The sequence below is a fragment of the Anopheles funestus genome, chromosome 3RL (genome assembly GCF_943734845.2).
Source record: "Anopheles funestus chromosome 3RL, idAnoFuneDA-416_04, whole genome shotgun sequence".
NCBI classification, from domain to species: domain Eukaryota; kingdom Metazoa; phylum Arthropoda; class Insecta; order Diptera; family Culicidae; genus Anopheles; species Anopheles funestus.
This window is the reverse complement of record NC_064599.1, coordinates 15,153,994-15,172,861: the sequence shown is the minus strand read 5'-3', so window position 1 is coordinate 15,172,861 and position 18,868 is coordinate 15,153,994. Positions and strand designations below refer to the sequence as shown.

Genomic DNA, 18,868 nt, shown 5'->3' with positions numbered 1-18,868 from the left:
AACGCAAGATCTCTTCCGTGAAGCTTTAGTGAATAAACCCCTAAAGGTCCCCTTTCTGTCTACATCAACTATTCCCTTTTCCTTACCTCCTGATCTGTCCGGCAGTGGGTGTCGTTGTCGGTGTTCCGGAAGGACTGGTCGGCGGTGACACGGCACCAGAGGTTGCGTTAGCGTTGCCGGTTGTGTTGTTCGTTGCTTGGCTTACTGCAGTGGCTGTACCGGTTGCTGGAGGCACAATGCTGGTATTAGTGGGTATGCCGGACATAGGTCCAGTAGCTGACGATGGTGATGTTGTTGTGCTTCCAATGACCAAATTGCTGGCTGTTTTCCTGCGAAACCAAAACGTAAATAAACCGGTCAGTAACGTAGTAAAACCTGCGGTTCAAAAACGGTTATTGATTGGAAAGCGCCATACATAAATTAATCCAAAATCATTCCACAAACCGAATAACAAAAAGAAAATAGCATATAAGTCGCAGGATAATCTTACAAAGCGATGAGTATATACGGTATAACCACAAGCGCTTAGGATATGAGATAGATGTGTAGTTTGATTTTATCAGAGTAAAAAAAAATGTTTTAAGAATAATCGTTGTGTTACCTTAATGTCCGATGATCCTTGAGTGAAGCGGACCGCTGCACCAGGTACGACGATATGTTTGATGTCGGCGTCGACACCGTAGTAGTGGTAGTATTGTTGTTATTATTATTGGTGTTGCTGCTGTTGTTGTTGTTGTTGTTGGAGGCAGAACTGGTTTTAGTGTTAATAGGCGTCGATGGTAGGATAGTGTGAGGGCATGAGTTAGCCTGTATTCGTGCTCGCAGCTCTGCATACCTCTGGTAGAACCTACGATCGGGTGGCACACGCATGATTGTAACCATTGTTTGCAGTGTGTTGTGTTTGTGTAGGTATGGTGTGATGTTGTTATTGGCATGATTCAGTCACGTTCAGAAGGATATTCCAGCGGCGCATTAAATCCGGCACGCGTTTGACCGATACCGGCAATGATGGGGAAGTTACATATGGAAGAGTAGTGTTGGATCGTGTAGATGTGCGGAGGTATGATGATGTGTGCAGGAAATAACCGGCCATATACGGTAGTTTCGAGTTTGTTTGTTTTTTTGGTAAGTATGCAACATCAGGGGTGCCGGTGGAATGTTTTGTTTCCAACATACACAGGTAGTGCCAATAAATAGTGGGGTTATTAAACAATTAGAAAACACAAGCCATTAATAAGAAGAATAAACGATTTTTTTTATAGAAAACAATAATAAAACACAGTTATATACCAATTAGAAACATTTGTTTAACTTTGCAGAATTTCGAAAAATAGTACTTAAGGCGATGAATCATGCAAAGCTATTCGCATTTTTTCTAATACTTTAAACGATTTCAATGCATTACTCTCCTACCAACAGTTTGCCGCTGAGTTTTGTCTTTGATTCGGACGCATAGAGGTATGCAAAGTTTGGTTTAAAAAGGTAAATTATCCTAATTCGTCAACTTCTTACATTATTTGCATACTGTCTGGTGTCGGAAATCCAAAACACAACCCGCCGAAAATTGAAGCAATGAGAAGTATTACATTTGTTTCTTCTTAACATAAATTATTTCAAATTAATCAAATGTCAATTCAAACTTTACAAACATTTAATATTCTTTATAGATTTGGATTGATAAAAATTGATAAAATAAAAACATATTTGCAAACCAATATTAATTGTGTAATATTCAAATAAAAACACACAAACACATACAAACACACGTAGTAGGATATAGTTCTCTTAGAAGCAAATAATACTCACTTTTCATCGCTCTCGAAGCTCTGGGTTCTCCTGAGTATCACATCCGGTTCGGTTGGTTTATTTTCCTTTTCCGAAACTGCTAGATTTAAGATGAAGCCGATGATGTTGCACCAAAAAAAAAAACACAAAAAGAAAGAAGAGAGTAAACATATGCCATTTAGAAATTTTCTATCAACGCAAACAAATGTTCAATGCTCAATTAAAAGCTAATGGGGTTTTTTGTGGTTTTTTTATATATATGAATAAATTTCTTGCGTTTATAAAAAATATACAATTTTACGACCAAAACTAGCGCAACGCAGTCACGGATGTTTAAAGTTTCCTCATAATTTTCATACTGTTAGCATGACCATGAGCAGCAGAGAGATGGGTGGCAGAGTTTGTTTTCTCTTGTTAATCGAGAAACTTTGCCACCTTTCCGGGTGCTTCGGAAGTGCAATTTACTTAAAACGATTACAAATGGTTGCAGCAGCGATAGCGAAAGGTTCAACAAAGCATGAACAAAATGCCGATCGATCAGTCGAAGAATGTGTAATGATGCAGAGAAAACGAACATGAAGCCAGTGACTCAACAATCGTATCAATTATCCCGATCCCCAGATTGGCGTGATATTGAAGGATATAGAAAACGGAGCGATACAATGATAACAGAAAACAAACGTGTAATAATGAATTGAGAAGGCAAAACATGAAAGAAAAACAGCACAACAGAAACTAGTAGCAATAAAATGAACAACGGAACAGTGAAACAAGAGTAGAACAGAACAGAACATTACGGTTGCGCTTGGACGTGAAATAGAGGTTAGCGTAGTCGACGTCGTCCGTCGAACGTGATACTGTTGCGGGCTGTGTTGGTTGGTCCTCGTAGAATTGGCGCGGAACGGGCGTCGGTATGGCACGCTGGCGGCGCCATGGTGCCGTTGGTGGAGGAGGATTGTTAACAGGTACTGCCGTCGTAGTATTTGCCGAGTGTACCGATTCTGTCACACGTGCCTTCGGGACTACGATTTGCGTAGTCAGTGGTACCGGTGCCGGCCGAGAGATGATTGGTACAGGTCGCGGTAAGAGTTCATCTATTACAGCAATAGCACCGTCGCCAAGCACAGTAATACCACACATGCCACAGCATGGGAAGCACATCACAACGATTGGCAATCAATGGCATCACGATACAATATCAACGAAACGGTTAGGAACGGTTTAGAGATCACAATAGAAGAAGAAGAAGAAAGAATACGACTCATTTAAGAACATGTGTATCAGCGTCAGAACAGTGCGTAGCATACAACATAAAACAAATAACAGCACGCTTTATCTATTATAATTAGTTTACAAATATTAATCGATACAACTCAACAACAAAACAGTAAATATTTTAAGCATTACAATTGTAAAACAATTTGATTTTTCTTTTTGATTTTTTTAGGCCTATAACTTAATTCATGACGTTGTGCTATACACATATGATCAGTTGTTTGAGCAACAAGGACTCCTTGTAGTTTATCACACTCTAGTTTTTTATTCAGTTTTTTAAATCCATCTACAGACATAACTTAGCAAGATCAATTATATATCCTTAGCAAGGACAAGCATAAAACGCATAAATGGGTTTATAATACTACTGCTGAGATAGATTTTCACGTTTAATAAAGATGGTGACACATAGTATAAAATGTTTTGAATTATATAATATGTTTGGTTTTCTTAGAACACCACTATATTTTTATGCAAAGCAAAACATCATGAATTAAGTTGCAGACCATGTTTCGTGTGCAATATTGCCCATTGTTAACTCACACTGTTAATAATAGAAAAAATGAGTCAAATCTATAACGCAAAAAACATAAATGAAACATCAACATAAACTTCATAATAATTGTTTCATATAAACTAATATTAACGAAGACAAAGAGTTTAAAACAGCGCTTTCAATAATCAATTCAAACATGCCTATAAGCCAAACACAACATGTATTCATCACAGACCAGAAAAAACATATGTGCCAGTAATAATAACACATTCGCTATCAGGTTTTTTGCGCTTAACATGCTTTGGTACAAAAAGCGTAAGTAAAGTTGCTTTTTTTTTAATTGCAACGATGTTTTCATTGAGATAAACCTTCTTATTAAACAACAATTTTTATAACATTATCTTTCCGGATCTGTGAATCATATGGAGACACATTCGAGTGTGTTGAACATAATTCTGAAAATCAAAATACTGAATCGAGCGAATTAACGATATCCAAATTTACCAACAAACCAAACGCGAATTAAAAACAATCAAACAGAACGAGCTTTAGTATGGGGAATAAAACAGGCTACAGTCAAACAGAGCCCAAAAACAGGGTTTGTTGCGTGGCCATATTTTGTTTTAAAATGGCAAAAAAAACACACAGCATCCAGTTGGTGGAATGCAACAAATACGTGCACGCAACGTGGGTTATTTTATATTCCACCAACGGAGCACTCGGTAGGTGTCTGTACCTGTTTCGGATTCGGTTAAACTACTATCAGCCGATGGATTCGAGGATGAGTACGGTTCCGACGAAACGCTGGCATCTTCTTCCTCTTCCACTTCGCTATCAGCATCTTTAAGTTGGTTGGATTGATTATCACCATCTAATCGAATTGCCTGCCCGGTAACTCGCTGATACGATAATCCTCCTCCGATCGAATCGGGTACATCCTGGGCAGAATGTTTCGTTTTCTCAATGGCCACCACTTGCTCCTGTTCGTCATCCTCATCCCCTTCTTCCTCTTCCTCTTCCTCCTCTTCATCCTCCTCCGCCTCTTCCTCGTCTAGCTCCTCGTCTACCGTATCATCCATCGTCTCCTCTTCCTCCTCTTCATCTTTTTCATTTGATTCTTCTTCTTCTGGTTCTTCTGGGCCATACGATGGTTCTTGTTGTGCAACGTGAACATCTTCGTCGTCGTCGTCGTGGGCGACGGCGACGGATCCAGCTGGGATGAATCCATACCCAAGGGTCCAGCAGGCGCGTGATGGAAGGGGATTTTATTGAAGGGAATCATATTGACTTAACAAAATACACTTTACATAGCGGAACTCACTCTGGAATACCAGTGGGTCAGATTCAGCAAGGCATTTGTGTGTGTTTTTTTTTCAATTCCATCAAAAGCAAAACCAACTTGTCTACAACTTGTGATTCGAATATATTTTTTGTGCGTCCAAAACAAAAGCGACACATAGCGAATGCTCGTGAAAAAGGCCGAGTCAAAAAAAAAGCCTGCAGTGTTTCGTGTTCGAATAGTCTCTGCTGAGATCCAATTAGTCATTCTCCTTGCCAGCTCAATTGACCCTTGTATCGATATTGAGTTTCTCGGTGGCACAGGAAAATCGAATGACCAATTGAATACTGGAAATGAACCGCTCATGGATAAGAGCACGACCCGCATATAGGAAAGAATGCAATCGGAATAGGGAGAGCGTTTTCGTGCAAACCGTTTACGAACTGTTGGCACGCAGTGACCAGATCGACCTATACACCTACCTTCCTTCTCCTTGTTGCTGTCAATCGGCTTCACCTCGACCCGAATCACCTTGGTCGGTGTTTCCGTACTATTTTCTAAATTATCCGTAATCCTGTTGCCGCCATGGTGGTGTACCGAAAAAGGAAAACAAACATTAACACAACGTTAAATACTGGTACGCTTAATCCGCCCATCGTACGCCATGCAAAGCGAATACAGCCGTACCTATTTCCGTGACTAGGTGGTCTGCGCTTCGTGCGCTTCACGTTCTTGCGAGCATCCTTCAGCAAAGGCACGATATCGTCCTGGGCAATGTCGATCGCCAACTGGCCACTGTAGTTCTGGATGTCGATGTCTGCACTAGCATTCAACAGCATCTGTGTGGCTTCCTTCTGGCCCCAATAGGCGGCCGCATGCAGTGGTGTCCATCCGTCAACATCCTGCCGATCGATATCACCCCGACCTTCGAGCAGTAGTTTCAGCACACCGATGTAGCCTTTGGCGGCCGCAACATGGATCGCGGTAGCACCCGTCTTCGGGTGTGCCTTATCACAGTCGGAACTGTCCGTACGGAGCCACTTGGTGGCATCGCTCAACATGATACGCTCCTCCGCCTGACGTGCCTCATCGCAATCAATGCCCTGCTCGTCGAGATGATGCTGGATGAGATCTTCCATGGCGTCCGAGCTGGCCAAATCTACCGCCAGCTCACCATCGCTGTTGATTGACGCTAAATCGGCTCCATTCTCTATCAGATAGCGTGCTATACTGAGAAATCTGCAATATACGAAACGGTGTTCATTATTATCCTTTGACACTTATCCTCCAGAGAGAACCTGCAACCGGAGGTCTTTATATTACCCGCATGATGCTGTGGCGTGCAATGGTGTCCAACCTTCGTTATCCTTTCGATTTACGTCGGCACCTTTCTGTACGAGAAATTCCACCATATCCAAATTGTCATCAATGCACGCCTGGATATAGAAGAGAAGAATAAAAGAGCATGCATTAATATTTTTGATTTTAATATCGCTTTCAAGTACATCAACAAGATATATTTTCTATGATAGTGTTTGCTCTTTAAATTTAAGTTTATTTTCATTATGTAGCAAATGATTTTTTGAACGCTATATAACTAAATTTCTTCCTTGATTTTTTCTAGAAATATACAATACCATCAATAAGTTACATTAGATAACTGACATCATCCCATAACATCCATTTGAATATCTGTTCTTCGTTATTGACGTTTCTCAACCGCTCGCTGTACATCGTTCAAGGTTAATTTAATTTCCAACCGGGAAAATTATGAAATTTCCATGTCGAAAAAATACATCAGCACGGCCACATGGATGTACCACAGTGTGGTAAGACGAAATGTATAAACTTTTTAGTAGCCTTTAACCGATTCGACCACCGCGCACCTATCGGCCACACATCGGCAGCTGTTGTTGATCGTACAAGATGATCTTGAACGTATGCTCTAATCGACATAAACGGCCCCACGAGCAAATGGACTGGCTCTTAAATTTGATATCGGAAAAAACAGACGACTGCCGGCATGGGATCGCAAGCACATGCTGGTAGTCAAAGCGGGCGAACAGACTACGCGAGACAGCTAAAATAGACAGGATCAAGCGGCAGAAAGGCACGCACGCGCCATGGATTCGATCGCGTACACTCGCACGCCCGTGTTTTTCAAGAAAACCTTGGAAATTCTCTCTGACGTCAATCGCAGCGGTCGGCGACAGTGATCGTCACACAACGAGGGAACCATTATTATTAGTGCTGTAGAGGGTGGCCTTTTGCATAGGATTTTTTTGCCAACGCTGTTTGTATTAATGGGGAATCGATCGTAACCGTTTAAAGGAATATCGGAATATTATGAGATTAAGGCATTTAATTCATACAAAAAATAATTTTAATATATTCTTGGGGTACCGAACATTGGAGAGCTACATATATCCTTCAACCTAAAGGATATTATGCTCTTGTAAGAGCACCCCCACTTGAATTACATCAATCACCAATAATAATCCTACGCATCCAATCGGTAAAAGAAGCACTTAAGAAAGCAAACAAGATTTTATAGCGTACGTTACATTTTAACGAATTTTTAGTGTATCGTGCAGCTCCACAAACATACCAGCACGCGTTTAATAAAAATGTTCATTTGATCGTAGTTGTTAACGATTCTTTTTCGGACACGTTTTAATTGCCCCATAAGGTGTCGGCAAGGACAACCAGAGCTCAGTCCGGAGGAGTTGCATTAAAACAAAAGATAAAACAAAACAAAATATACGAAGGTTACTTTCTGCGCATAACACGTTTTGACGTACGACATGGTATCTTCAGACAGGTTGTTGTAATAATAAACAAATATAAATATTTCGAGAAAACTAACAGTGGTTCAATGTTGAGGGAAACATATTTATACTATCGTTGTTGAGAGGTAAAAAAATCTAATTCTTTTATATTTACTAAACACCATTCACATCAGAACAAACAGGGAATTGTTTTTTTTTTAAACAACACAAAAACCCCTACACTTGTTGCACCTTTTGCACCGGTGTGCAATCGCACTGCACAATTCAGTGCAGTCCCCCACACCGAGTACCCTGCGCTGGTGAATGAATGCACGTTCAATTCCCACGGGGAAATTGCCATTCTGCACCATACCACAGCCACTGGTCTCCGAGGTGGGAATTCGGGAGGGCTCGGCATCGTACGCAATCAGTCGCCTTCGTGCAAATTCTAGCGTGATACACATCTCGTGCCAACTGGAGCAGGTGTTGCTTAAAGACTTAATTTGCCCGTCTGTGCAAGGGCCACAGGCGGATTGGATGCGGCCTCGATCACCAGCGGGGAGAAGGTTTCACCGGCATCTGACACATCAAATGGGAAAGCTGTACCACTGATGGACATTTTTTTTTCGTGCTCCCTTGAGGGCCCTGTCTTGTCTAGGCCGTGTGGCCGAACCGAACCTGTTGAGATCAAACTCGCAAACTAAGCGGAGCAGGGGTTGGGGGGGTATCGCGTCTTTCTGTAGGTAAGAAAATACAATTAATCTAAGCCCTTTTGCGGGAAGAATTCAACGAGCAGAGCTATCATAAGCACTGGCAGGCAGCGTTAGTAGACGCACAGCAGCAGGTTTATCCAATATGATACGAGAGAGCTGTTCGAAAGGGTCAAAACGCTGGGAGAATTCTTAGACCCTTATGGCAGCTCCTCCCCAGACACACACCCGCGTCAGAAGTTTAGAGAGCTAATCATTTATGATACAGTTTCTGGTTTCGTTTCGCTGAAAATTTTCTCACGTCTTTGCTGACTGCACACGGGGCAGGTAACGGTCGGGTTTTAGAGCAATATGCCTTTTGCTCCATCACTTCCAACCCTACGTGAGTCACAGTGTGCACCTGTGTTACATTTGGCTACACATGGCACTGTAGCGGGTTGTTGGCGATGAGTGCAGGAGCCCTACACGAACATAACGTGGAACGGAACGAACCGAACAAGAATCATAAACGGTATAGCCACAACAACTGACGACACAAGACGGGTACAATGAAGCATAAAACTACCATTCCATTCGTGGACCAATGCGTACACCCCACCAAGAATGTGATAGTGGAGTAGTCAAACCGCGAACGCTAGAAGCAATGATAAACTGAAAGCGAAAGACGGCAAGGGAGCACAACAGAAGAACAGATCGGAATCAATAAACTATCAACCATTAAACCCGGGGGGAGGACGATGATAAGCGCACAAAAGAAGAAAAAAAACACACACACACAAGACAGGTTAAGTGAGTCTGTGAGCCGGTGGCGAAGTAAAAATAAAACAAAAAACGTTACGACAGAAGAAAGAAAAAACAAATGCGCGCTTACATTCATAACAAGAAGGCGCGAATGCGTCTCTCATGCGTGTGTCATAAAAGCGAAAAAATAAAAACACTTGTTGTTTTCAACCTCTCTCTCTCTCTCTCTCTGTTTTCACCCTCAATCGGGTGTGTGTTTGAGACCCGTCAGGGTAGGTGCGTATAGTGCTTGAAACTCCTGTCATAAATTGTGGGCTTTACACTGGTAACAGCCGGGTTCGTCTCGTCTTTCAAACCGTGTGCACCGACGCTTGTTGAAGTTGCCGCACTTTTTTCGGTGGCCGGTCTGTAGCCTTTTTGCGGCAAGGTTTGACAAGCTATCTTACTCGTGCGCTCCAACCAAGTGTTTCTGTGAAAATGTCACCTTAAAACAGCATAACCGTAGCACTTGGATCACTGTGCGGAACAGAGCATTTTGCAGACTTCGACTTCAAGTTATTGCAGGATTGATTAAATAAGAAAAAAAAAATATAACAAAAAATAGGAGTCATTTTGCTAGTTTTATTCCTTTTCTAGATGAAACAAAAACGTAAACCTACATATGTAGAAAAAACTACAACGCTGCTTCCAATGACTCAACGAGCCTCACAGTGGAGGGCTCCAGGTGTCCGTATCTGGGAAGAGGAGGTATAAAACAGATTAGCAACGCTTCTGGTTTATTGGAACGGGGCATTCGAGAGCTTCTCACCGAGTCCACCCCGTAAAAGATCGTTTTGCGGATCGTTTCCATCCGATTGGTTCGTATACGAGGTGACCTATTACGAGGTGCGCACCCATTCAACACACCACTCTCATTCAGTCAGCGCAAGTCTGCAGCAAGACTGCGCTGCACCGGCAAAGGAGGGGATTTATTATCGATTAGCGACAGTTTGGTAGGCTTAAATCTGACACAAAGTACCAGAAGCTCTTTTCCGTTGTTGCTTCAATTGGTTCGGTGCGATCGTGCGGTGTGGGATAAATCCCTTTTTTTGCTGCTGCTGCGCTCTTATTTCCCACCTACAAAACAGCTGGTGCAGATATGGAAGAGACAGAGAAGGATGACGGGATTGCATTCGTGAAGCTGTCGAGATGACAAGCCATATACATTCGGGAGGGCCGTAGACGATCGGACTCGATCGGTGGACGATTTATGCGACACTCGTGGGGTATAATGCCACAGCAAAAACTCTCCTTTTCATACAAGCGGGAAATGTGCACGTTACCATAAAAAGTTAAACGGTAGCCAATTGATTAATCGACAAATTATTGCTCTCGTTTTGTTGCTGTTATGCTTGTTTTGTGTAACCCACACAAACTAGGGTCTTCTGCTGGTTTGGGATCGTAGAACTAACAAAGAATGAAATGTCTCATAAATCGACATCGTAAACCATCCACAATTAGGGATAATGTGCATTGAAACCCGGGAAGACAAGAATCTTCCCTGAGACGACTACGAGTAACTGCAATCCGTTGCCAAAAACAGCAAACTTTACTATCTTCCAATATTGTATCGACTCGTCTAATATTGAGCAGAGTTCGCTAAAGATGTGTTTATAATTTTGGGCACCATCGTCAAGCTTGTGCGCATGAGGAGGTAGCTTCCTGGAGTTTCGTTGAATTTATTATGCAAATGCAGTAGCAGCATCTGGTGTCCTAATACTTGCCAATAAACACCTTTTCAGGGGAGTTGGGGATCGTTTATTGCACACCATGGTGTTTGATTTATGCCAAATCGCATCGTGATTTGAATAATGTTAGATCTCGGATCGAAGGCATCAAGAGATTAGCTGCTCGGATCCAGTGGCCACGTGCCAATGTTTGTTAAACCTTTACATTCTTATGGAAACATTCTCACATGCAGCAAAGAGAGCAAATGAAATAAGTTTTAGAAGATCTATTAATCAGTTAATTTGTTGCATTAATTATAATTACCATAACTTTATGATTTAATGCCTTAATGTTCTACTATTTTCTTCTAATTTGCTTCATTTCATTGGGTTTTTTCCCATTTGCTAATGATCCCAGAGCAGATTAAAATACTGCTGTACCTAAAGTTATTTTTTTAACCAATACCCGGCGGTCCCCATTCGTCTGTGGACGAGTTAAACATTGTCACATTACTATGTCATGCAAGCGCGGAAGTCTAATAACCACGGAAAGGTGGAAGAAAACAATCAAATAGCTATAACAATAAAAATAAACTTCACCATTACTATTCACCCACCATGCGATTGTGGGTAATAAATATATAAAACCATAGGTGCAGTTTGTCGTGCAACACACACGGCTCTACGTACAGTAGTCTAGGCGCTTTTTTCTCTCTCCTTCTCGAACTGTCTCTTTGAAGAAATGACAAAACACTGAAATACGACACCATTTTGTACCAAACATTACGCGCATTGTGTATGGGGGTGTGGGAGACAGATCTAAAATGGTGTACAAAGCGCTCGGTTCACAGTTTACGATCGTGGAATTGCAATCTCTACGCATGTAACTGTGACCAGTAGTGATGAAATATTTCATTTGTATTCAGCTAGTAATGGACTAGTGTTTGAAAACGTACCATTTACCAAGCAGAAATAAGTATACTTTATAATACATTCCTTAAGGCGTAAAGTAATGAGTAATCATTGAGTCAATATATTGCAATGAAATAATAATATTCAACCATATAAAGAGGCTTGCTTACACTTAGTAGAGCTTAAGATCGACAAAAGCAGGATCAAATTGGATCGTACTGCTCCCTTTCAGCCTCATCCTTCTGGCTTAATTGTAATCTCAGCATTCACTTTATACACAACAAGCAATAAAGCAACATACTTAATGCGAATGCCATTACATTCATATTGTCGCGTTCTAAATAGAATCCCCACTTTACAACGTGTTCACGGTGTGATTGTATGAGGGAATGAATGAAGCGATGTTACGATGAGGTTATTGACCGTACGTTGCGATAGACAAGCGAGATGCATTTGTTCTGCAGATACATGTGGGTCAATACATATGCAACTAGCTACTATAAAGTGGCTACTGTATAATTACAGTAGAGCGCTGATTATCCGGGTATCTTTTATCCGGCTGTCCCATTATCCGTGCAGCTCGGAAATGACAGTTCCAAAAGCAAATTGACATATGAACTGCAAACCGGTGATGACAAGAAATAGAACAGATTTATTTTCAAAAGTGCGTCTAAGAAAATTAACATCTAGCTTTAGAAAAAAAGTCCACCCATTACACACTATTTACTAATATTTATCATTAGAAAGAGTTGTGCCTATTATCCGTGATATTCGCTTATCCGGCAAGGACTGAGTTCCGATGAGCACGAATAATCGGCATTCCACTGTAATTTTATTTACCCATTATTTTGCTAGTGAAAAGAGGGGTCATGCTAAAGAAAGATTGAATTATAATACACCAAGAACATATAATAACAAACACGTCGAGCGAATAGTAATAACATGCACAATGCAGCACTTTAAACGACGATTGATATCTTACACAGCACTGGGGCTCGTAAAGTACGAAAATAATTTCAAAGGCATACGAATAAAATACCAATCGCTACACACGATCCACAAATACACCGCTTTTCAATCAGTATCTCACGCAATCCATACAGGAACGTTCGACAGATGCCATAAAACGGACATATTTACGAACTAATTTGACCACTTTTGGTTTGCCGTTTGCTATCGATCTTACGATACGCTTTTTTCGAGATACGCTTAATATTCAATCACATCTCCAAAAAAAAACTGGTGCCTGTAATTGAGCCATTTCTGTTTTTGGGGGGTGCATTCGGAAAATCATACGCAAGCAATTCTTGGGTACGATACTTTCTCGTTCAAATCGTACAATGCTGTTGGGTTTTGTGTAAGGTCTCTAACATTCCTCCACACACTTCCTCCTACGCAGCTGTCCTGGACGAGAACACCTGGTGATGTCAAATCGTGGAATTTGTTTCACTCAAATATTCCAGTTAGCTGCAACTACCCAGGAATATGGGCTATTCCTAATCGGGATTCACTTCATATCAATCCAATCGGGACCTAAGCACCTAATATTTAAACCTTTAACTTCCAGTTTTAATGTTACTCCACAAAAACCTTGGACAACTTAAAGAAACGCAAAAAAGCACGTGTAAGATCGGCTTAACAGAGCCATTTGTCGTACGCTATCGGGAGAGAAATGTATGTTTTTAAGCAGCACCACCGATTAAGAACGCTACAGAAGCCGTAGTTCAATATAGTGCTCACCAGAGTTCGATCAGTACACGGTAGCCAAAGGGTATTGGAAGATTTATAACGAATTGCCAACGGTCTTGTGGCGGGTAGATTTCGAACCACCATACACAATATGGCGTGGCGCGTACTTGATCGCTCTGTCACAACGCATTTTTTGCACAGTAGCTCGTTCGTCGGTTGTCGACTGGTCGTTTGCTATTTCTAAGCGATCCGAACGAAGTTATTTCTACGCGGCGTAGTGTTAAACTGCAAATTGACAGATACGCTGGCGCGCCGAAATTGACAAGTCGCAGCAATGGTACGATCACTTATAAGCTCAACCTTTCTGGAATGTCGACAATGTTGTCGATATTGTTCTCATACTTAAAGATACTTTAAACTATTTCGTGCTTATAGTATTAATGTTGTCTGTTCAGGGGCATTCCTGAAATGTCTTTGGATATATTTTATATTTTAGAATCCAAGATTTCTGGCGTTTTTGTGGGGATACTGTTCCGATGGATCTATTCTTGCCTATTATAATTAACCTTGTATACAATCCCAACAGCTAAGAATAAAGGGAACAAAAACCAGTGCAATTATCTCATTTAGCGCCTCCACCCAAATCGATTCACACTTTGGGGGACAAGAATTTGTACAACCTTCAAAATTCTCCACATCAAATCTTAACCGCACGGCTTAAACTCAGGTTTCACATTCTGCGAGCACATGCGACACACTAAGAACAGTCGTTCGCAAATATGTGTATCGCTTTACACACCGATTAGGGAAGCCGGGTGTTTGAGACTCGGTGTGCCATCGTACCGTGGCCGACACACAACCGACCGTCGACCGGCGAGTTATCTTAAGCGAACCCCTATCCACTCCGCGGAGCTATATGTGGTTTGCAACCAGCCCAGTTCACCGACTTTTATCGAGAAGATAAACACTTTTGACAGTTTGACATCGACCTCCGTATGGTACCGCGATCGCCCAACACCCTGTACCGTTTGTTGGCCATTTTTTTTCTCTCTGCTGCAAGCAAAAATGCATCACCGCACCTGGACACTGCCGAACCGCTGACGAGAGGACTGTCTGTTTGTGCAGTGGTATGACACTTTGCTTAGATCGACACCGTGCACCGGAATAGCGGGCGAACTTGCGCCGCGTGGTGGCTGGAACCGTTCAAGTCCTCCGTCCACAACTCCACATTTGGCATGCGAGAGAAACGGTGAGCTTCTTAGCGATTTGCCGCGGCCACGACGAATGCCACACGAGCAGGTCCTAATGATGGATGGATTTGTTTGGAATTCTTGCGTATCAATTTAAGCTGTTGGGTAGGCAGCCAGGGCAAAAAGGGCCTATCGCCACGAGTCGCCAGTACTAAACGCTGCATCGAATAGGTGAACAAAAAAAAGCTGTATGAAATATGGAGTCCGTCTACCGACGGATGGAGCAAATAAAAAAAAAGCACGAAACTGTCAGCTTGACTGTCAACTGCGTCAAAGCCCTCGGAACTTTGACAGTATCAATAATTAGATTAACTATCGCTAAACCACCGGGATAAGTTGTTTGGCGCTTTTTTTTTTCTTCGGGTAAGCTTTTTGGCAAGTAGTTTGCAAAAAGATTGCCGATCGTTCATAAATCATTAGACAACTCCATTATGGGCGAAATCCGTGACCGCAACCCTGTGTGTGTGTGGGAGGAAGTATGATGGAGTGGTTCGTAAAGAAATCTCAACAAATGGACGATGCGAAGGGGATGTGTTGCAAACTGTTTAATGATATTTTAATACTGTTTTATAATAATGCAAACGAAACCCAATTTCTAAATTCTACGTTAAAGATCATTATCCAGAATGCAAACAAACCTTTTTAATCTAACCAAATGAATGGAAATTCAATAACTATAATTTATACCTCTTTCCTCTAGCTAATTAATCCGACAGTGGAAAAAAAACTAAACTTTTGGATAAAACTTTCGGAATTATGTATAAGCAAGATGAAAATTACCGTGACCGTAAGCAATAAGCGTCAAGCTGTCCCGAATGGAAAACGATCCAACAAATCAGAGCATGAAAATTAACCTCCAAATAATTGCGACCACTGTGTGTTGTGTGTTACGGGTATGTCCGACAGGGCTGACGTGATCGACGAAATGGAATGGAATCGGACGCGAGGGCATGATCAGGCCCCCCAGACACCTGTCAACCCCCGCTTCCATGCCAGTATGCAGCGACGGGGCCGAAATGCAGAGTTACTGCAGTGGACGAATTGACTATGCTCGATGTCATTTTATTTCTGCGCACTGCCGAATGTGCGCATACGCATTCTGTATGCATAAATGCATTCGCAATGTAGCAAAACCTGCCAAACGCAACGAAACGTCGTGCTGACATGAAACTGATCGTTCACTGGGAAACGGGGGAAGGGGTGGGTTTTGGAGGGTAGGAGGACCAGTGGCCGTTGATGAGGCTAATTTCTTCATTACTTATTTATTTCATTCCATTCATTATTAATGAAACTAAGTCAAGTGAAAGCTACAGTGTGTGCGTGTGTATGAGAGTGCGCCCGCGTTCGCGTATTGCGCAAAGTGAAACAGTTCGTCCACGGCGTGGCCATCATGCCGGAAGAAGGAAGCAACAGAAAAAAAGGCAACCCGAGAGGAAACCTGCCACCAAAAAGCTAATGTCCCACGTCGTCTCGTCGTTGCATTTGCAATGAGATGAACTGTTTATTTTGCACACGGAGGCATGGACACATGACAAAATGAGCGAGCGTGCGCGCGGGTGTGCGCGTTGAAAATTGCATCTTAACGAAGTGAAATGTGAAACAGTGTAAAGCACCAGGCAACGTGTTAACACATATTACGCATGACGGCTGGTGGTTTTGTGGCGCGAGGTACCGAAACTTTAATAATATGGAACAACGAAAAACAAAAATAAGAATGTTTAAAAATCTTTCGATTGTGTATTTTCCCTTTTGGGTCGATTTATGTGCCTTGCCAAATGCAGGGTTTTTCGAACTTACGGTAAAAAAAATTAAAAATATTGGATACATATTTCTGGGATGAACTCGTTAACGCGATGTCATGAGAATGACATCAGACAACTCCGACAATGTAATCGTGTCATCGGAGCGATGGAACTCAAACGAAGAGGGAAATTAGTTACATTGATGAGCCTGAACAAAAATGAAAACGACAAGCTTAGACTCCAGCATATTGTCAAATGAGTAAATATTTGTTAAACGGTTGATTAGTTTTATTCAATTTAACTCAATAAAATATTTGTGACAAAATGTACTCTTTCCAGCAAGTATAAACAATTCTACGACGAAAAATAATCCGAAACAAAAAAAATTGAAATTTAGATAAGGAATTCAATATTTTTTTGGATAATAACAAAAAATAACTACGAATGAAACGAAGTCCCCTGTAACAAAGAAAGTCTTTACAGGTACTTACACATCATCGGCTAAAGACTCATAAACTACGCGGGAGAGTGTGTCACATGAATTATTAATAAATTTATTTAATTTATTTTTCAAATGTTTTTCTTTTTTTTTCGTTTGCGCGGAAGCATACGATTTGACAGCGGGTGTGCGTGCTGAAATGCGTTTTGCTGCCACGGTCGGTCGTATCTGGCTTTAATGTACCAATTTCTTTTTCCACCTTCGAACAACACCTTTTACATCATATATCACCGAAAGCACATCTGCAGCGCATGACCAACCGATGAGAGTTGCTGTGGCGTTTATCGGTCAGTAATTTAAACGAAAGAAGACGTTAAAAAAAAGCGCAACCGAACCAAAACGGTCCGAGCCGCCCCCCAACCCGAAAAAGGGGAAAGTTGTCCGATACAGCAACAAAACGTTTGACGCGCATTTCCGCATGTTCGACAGAGGCCGCCCGATGCGTACACGCATGATGATCATTTGCGCCGAGGCACGTTTCCCGGTGTTGTCGCGGTTTGCCACTCTCAATCACCTGCGTGGACCTGCTGCCCCGCTTCGGAACGGTACAGCGAACTGGGTGCGATGCGAAGCGTTACGCGCAAATATTTCGCGCGCATTTTCGATTCGACGCTGGACGCGACGATGGTCCTCCGTAACAAACGCGCGCGCGCCCCCCACCCGGGGTGGAATTATTATATGTCGATTGTTTGCGCTGGTGGAATCATTAATCAATTCGGGCCACATTGGGTAGCATTATCAGCCGTGTGGGATCGGCAAGTGTGGTTGCAATTTCGCTACATTGTATATTGCCCGGGCCAGCCAGTCTGGGCATGCAATTCCGAGAAGCATTATGATCCATCGAGACGGTGGTGTATCACAATTTGTCAGGAAGGATACTGTTCCACCACCTAGGGGACGGCGTTTGGCGTGGGAAAAAAAAGGAAACACACGCAACACACCCAGGGGGTTAAAAAGCATACAACACCGGTGACACTCGTTGAGTGTAATTTGATACCCTTATCTTGCGATCAAAGCAGCACCGTACAATTCACCATTGATTAATGACGGTATGCTTCCTACTTTGCTGCGCGGATCAAGTACATCTTTGACGTAGCGCTCCTGTCATCGAGCATCAAGGCAATAATACAAATGTTCCGCCCGTTACAGGAGAAGCGTTACAGGAGAAGCGTTACAGGAGAAGTGTTACATTATTCGCGCTAACACAGTAAGTGTGTGCGAAAGTCGCAGTTAATGCTATCCTTTACGGGGGTAAAAATAGCACCAGTAGCATGATGTAAGCAAGAAAGCAGCATATGGATGATGACAATCCAAAACGAACACATGATAATGCAGTAAAATAAAATGTTATTATTAACGTATAACACATAGCACAAGCACATTTCGAAACAAATTGAACCTGATTGTTGAAACGTCTTTACATCTGCCATAAAACTTTGGTACGAAATTAACTTTTTCTGCTAGGAAATAACTCAACCACTTTCAAAATTTATGGCTTTTCATGAAGAACGTTTCACTCATAGTAATTTATTTTAATTTTTCTCCCTGACCAAAATATCTTTATTTCGCCATATGTTCTAGAGCTAACTTTCTTTTGCCTCTAATGTGGTTTTGTTTGGTTTTTTTTCGTCGCTTAATTTTCGTCAATCATCGGCATACTAACGCCTGTGACGATTGGCGCCATGTTCGGGTTAATTTCCATCATCACCAGTAAAAACTGATACTACGGACCGAAGCGTCATGTGATGGAATATATTTAAAATGCGCATCTTTAAGTGCTATATGGGAGCAGCATTCAATGTAGGAGGCAATGTGAGAAGATATTGTACAACAAGGTGGGACGGACTGGCCGTATTGATAAAAATAATGTTCGAGTAAGTTAACAATTAATCACATAGATAACAATGCATTTGAAGTTTAAATTATTTTGTTTTTTGACGTTTATGAATTTTTTAGTTTTATTAATTTTTACATCACCGTATATAAATGGTTTATTCCTTGAGCTAAGTTACAGCG

General features: G+C 41.8%; 1 protein-coding gene across 13 annotated transcripts in view; it reads right to left on the bottom strand.

The window, feature by feature from the left end:
- The window catches only part of LOC125769264 (protein phosphatase 1 regulatory subunit 12A), a 66,880-nt gene that overhangs the window by 21,259 nt on the left and 26,753 nt on the right, over positions 1-18,868 (bottom strand). For 7 of the 13 annotated variants that reach the window (XM_049437899.1, XM_049437900.1, XM_049437897.1 and 4 more), the window contains exons 3-10: positions 6,159-6,271; positions 5,523-6,074; positions 5,318-5,409; positions 4,293-4,769; positions 2,583-2,879; positions 1,807-1,882; positions 602-847; positions 87-329 (exon numbers count right to left, since the gene is read on the bottom strand). In XM_049437899.1, the coding sequence (XP_049293856.1) occupies positions 87-329; positions 602-847; positions 1,807-1,882; positions 2,583-2,879; positions 4,293-4,769; positions 5,318-5,409; positions 5,523-6,074; positions 6,159-6,271 (2,096 nt within the window). Of the gene's footprint in view, positions 1-86; positions 330-601; positions 848-1,806; positions 1,886-2,582; positions 2,880-4,292; positions 4,770-5,317; positions 5,410-5,522; positions 6,075-6,158; positions 6,272-18,868 lie in introns of all 13 variants that reach the window. The other 6 variants (XM_049437901.1, XM_049437902.1, XM_049437903.1 and 3 more) reach the window with 6 other exon arrangements.